Source organism: Miscanthus floridulus, chromosome 4, assembly GCF_019320115.1.
Source record: "Miscanthus floridulus cultivar M001 chromosome 4, ASM1932011v1, whole genome shotgun sequence".
NCBI classification, from domain to species: Eukaryota; Viridiplantae; Streptophyta; class Magnoliopsida; order Poales; family Poaceae; genus Miscanthus; species Miscanthus floridulus.
Window position 1 is genome coordinate 10,901,550 of NC_089583.1, and position 3,336 is coordinate 10,904,885.

The 3,336-nt window shown below is 49.0% G+C and overlaps 1 protein-coding gene across 1 annotated transcript; it reads right to left on the minus strand.

Moving 5' to 3' along the window:
- Positions 1-1,803: 1,803 nt before the first annotated feature.
- Positions 1,804-2,994, minus strand: LOC136548050 (uncharacterized). Its single transcript, XM_066539702.1, has 3 exons — positions 2,749-2,994; positions 2,439-2,651; positions 1,804-1,899 (listed from the first exon to the last, which is right to left on the minus strand). The coding sequence occupies exons 1-3, from the start codon at positions 2,992-2,994 to the stop codon at positions 1,804-1,806; spliced, it is 555 nt and encodes a 184-aa protein (XP_066395799.1).
- Positions 2,995-3,336: the final 342 nt, after the last annotated feature.

A 3,336-nucleotide genomic window follows, 5' to 3' on the forward strand; every position in this document is an offset into this window, starting at 1 on the left:
GACCAAAACTGAACGACTAATTTGCCACAGCAAGCATTACGTACTGATGGACGGGAACTTGATGAGTAAAAGTGTCAAGAAAGGGATACTGTAGAAATGCATCACCCAAGAAGGAGTGAAACTACTTCTTGAAATTCACTCTAGTTCCTATGGCAATCATGTGGCCTCGAGAAACCTAGTTGGTAAGGCTTTCTGAGCTAGTTTTTATTGGCCCACGGCCATCACCGACGCAGAACACCTCATCCGACATTGTGAAGGATGTCAATTTTTTGCCAAACAGATACACATGTCGGCGCAGGAATTGCAAACCATCCTAGCTTCTTAGCCTTTTGCATGCTGGGGACTAGACATGATTGGGCATTTCAAGCCTGTGCCAGGTGGTTTTTGGTACGTATACGTCGCCATTGACAAATTCTCCAAGTGGATCGAATACAAGCCGCTTGTCTCAGCCACTGCAAAGAAGGCAGTCGAGCTCTTCGAAGATATCATCCACAGATCCAGTCTTCCGAACAGCATTATAACCGACCTCGGAACTACATTCACTGGCCATCATTTTTGGGACTTTTGTGAAGAACGATGCATCTCCATCAAATACATCTCTATTTCCTATCCTAGAGCCAACGGCCAGGTCAAACGGGCGAACGGCATGATCCTCGATGCCCTCAAAAAGAGGCTATACTAGAAAGAGGAAAAACATCCGGGCAGATGGCTCAAAGAGCTTCTAGCCGTGGTCTAGGGTCTGCGCACTCAAGCTAGTCACAACATCGGTGTATCTCCATATTTTTTGGTATACGGCTTAGAAGCCATACTTCCCACAGACATTGCTTTCTGAGCACCTAGAGTGGAACATTATAATGAAGAGCAAGCCATAGCTGTTCGGACAAAGGACATCGCTAGGGCTGAAGAAGAACGCCTGATCACTTGCATCCACACAGTCAAATACCAAGAAGGCTTGCGAAGATACTACAATCGCAACATCAAAGGTCATTCATTTGCTGTCAGCGACCTCGTTCTCCGTAGAAAGCAGAAAACCGAAGGGATGCACAAGCTCTCCTTCCCCAGAGAAGGGCCTTATGTGGTCAAAGAGGTTACCTGACAAGGGTCTTATCGGCTACATGACATGGAAGGAGTCGATATCCCCAATTCATGGCACATCGAGGACCTCATACGTTTCTATCCTTGAAACGCTCTAGATATGTACTCTCCACTCCACAATGAATGAAGTTTTTGTCGCCGTAATTCATCTCCATTATTTCTTCACTCCGGTCTAATCTCCATTTATGGTCACTAGCTCTATGCTACTCCTTAACAAACTCTAACAATTACACATTATCTCCGTATATGCTCCGCCATGTTTCTCCATACTAAAATATCTCTAAGATATTTCATCAACCGCCGAGCAGCACATGCTCCGCTCTGTGTTCTTTGGAGAAAACCTAGTCTTCGATCTCTCCCTACACGTGCTACGGGCTCCACGCTCTGCGTTATGGGTGGTCGGCTGTGGTTCCTTGGTCATGTCTATTCCCCCTACACGTGCACGGGCTCCGCGCTCGACGTTATGGAATACGGGCTAGCTAGGGCCAAGGGCTCGGTAACAAGCTAGCTACTTGGACGCTACTTATACCAAGTATAATTGCGTTAGGGTTAACAACAAGTGTCTTTTTCACCGAAAGTTTTATCAAACTGCTTAAACATGCATATGACACTTTACAACATTTATACACATACATAAATGCTTGTTTATGCCCTCGCATGTTTAACTATCCTCCCCAACTGCTACATACAGGTTTCCCTCTATTTAGGTCATTGCGCCTGGCCCTCGCCGTCCACCTTGCTGAACTGATCAACATCGTCGGCCAGCCCCTTCGCCGCATCCTCCACCTCATCTTTCAGTTGCTGCTGCATCGATGGCAGGGTAATGAGACCGGACCACTGTCAGGGCATGGGTCACAGCGGTGATAGTGGCGTCTTGGTTGAAGCTCTCGAAGTTCCCCCACGCTGCCTTGCACCTATCAATGATGGCGTCCGGACGTTGCGACCTATCGTCGGGCTGTGGGACCATCTCCATGTCGATGCAGTCGAGCACATGCTTGACTCCGGCCACCATGGCATCAAGTTTTCTCCTCTAGGTTTGTGCCTCCTGCTCTAGCACGTCGAACTATGCCTTGGCCCTTCAACAGTACTCTACAGACATCAAAGGGATTCATCAAGCGAAGAAATCACTTCAGCAATAACTCCGACCATAAGCTACTCACCTTTTAGCTCCTTGGCTAGTTTCTCCACTCGCTTAGATGCCTTCTCCTTCTCCTCCTAGATTTGGCCAATGTTTTGGCGCAGCTGGCCAAGCACCGCATCTTGCTCTACAAAAGTAACAATCGACAACAACGTCAAGACTATTTGGCAATGTAGAACAAAACTCACCGATCCACAATACCTACCTTTTGCTCGGAGACACTTTGCAGCTGCTTGAATGTGCATGTCAGCTTTCTGGATAAGGCCCCCTTCTGGTACTCTAGGTCCCTAGCATTAGATTCAGCAAGATCTTGCTCATGCTGGGCCCTCTGGATGTTCTTCTCCATCAATTGTATTGCCTCCTTTAGCTTCGCGTTCTCCTCGGCAAGGGGCTCCATCTGCTTGATCAGCTGCTGCCGCTATGCGGCAGTTCATGCTATACCCAGCAAAGCACCAAAATTATGAGGAACTACACTCTCTAACACCAGAGATGAACATCAACAACACAATGCTAACCTCAATTCGCTTCATAACTCTAGAGACGACGGACCGCATCCTCTTCACTTCCCTGGTGGTGTCCTCCTCCACGACCACCACTTCATCCCCCCACTTGTGGAGGATGCAAATGACTTGAGGTCGTGACTCTTCACACTCAATCTCCTCGACCTCTTCCTCATCCTCTGTAGCCGATGGCGCTCTCTTAGGGCCCAGTGGCCGCAAAGAGCATCCAATCACGCCTAGTGATGCCTCAGGGCACGTCATTTGCTCCTCTGACGCTACTGGCCTCCCTGCCCCAGACTCCAGCGTGACATCGGTAGCTACAACTCTTGGCGGCTCCCCTAGTCGCTCCTGACATCTCTATCGCATTAGCCGCCATCATCGCCAACCGTTCTCCACCACCAACTCCATCAGCGGTGGTGGTTGACTCCTTCGTAGGCCATCGAGTGCCTGGGGACTCTGGGATGGGGTCTGCTGGCGTTGCCTTCGTGTCGGGTCTAGCCCCTGGCTGCTTGCTAGTTTGGCTTTAGGGATTGAGATCCTCCGCACGCCTCATTCTACATCAGATCAGATCATTAATCACCACAACTATAAAGATCGAACAAC

Bases quoted from the DNA above. Each gene is read 5' to 3' on its own strand.
- LOC136548050 (XM_066539702.1), bottom strand. From the start codon at position 2,994: ATGACGTGCCCTGAGGCATCACTAGGCGTGATTGGATGCTCTTTGCGG. The intron at 2,652-2,748 runs GTTAGCATTGTG...ACTGCCGCATAG, and splicing joins GAGTTATGAAGCGAATTGAG to CGGCAGCAGCTGATCAAGCA. The intron at 1,900-2,438 runs GTAGGTATTGTG...CCATCGATGCAG, and splicing joins AAAGTGTCTCCGAGCAAAAG to CAGCAACTGAAAGATGAGGT.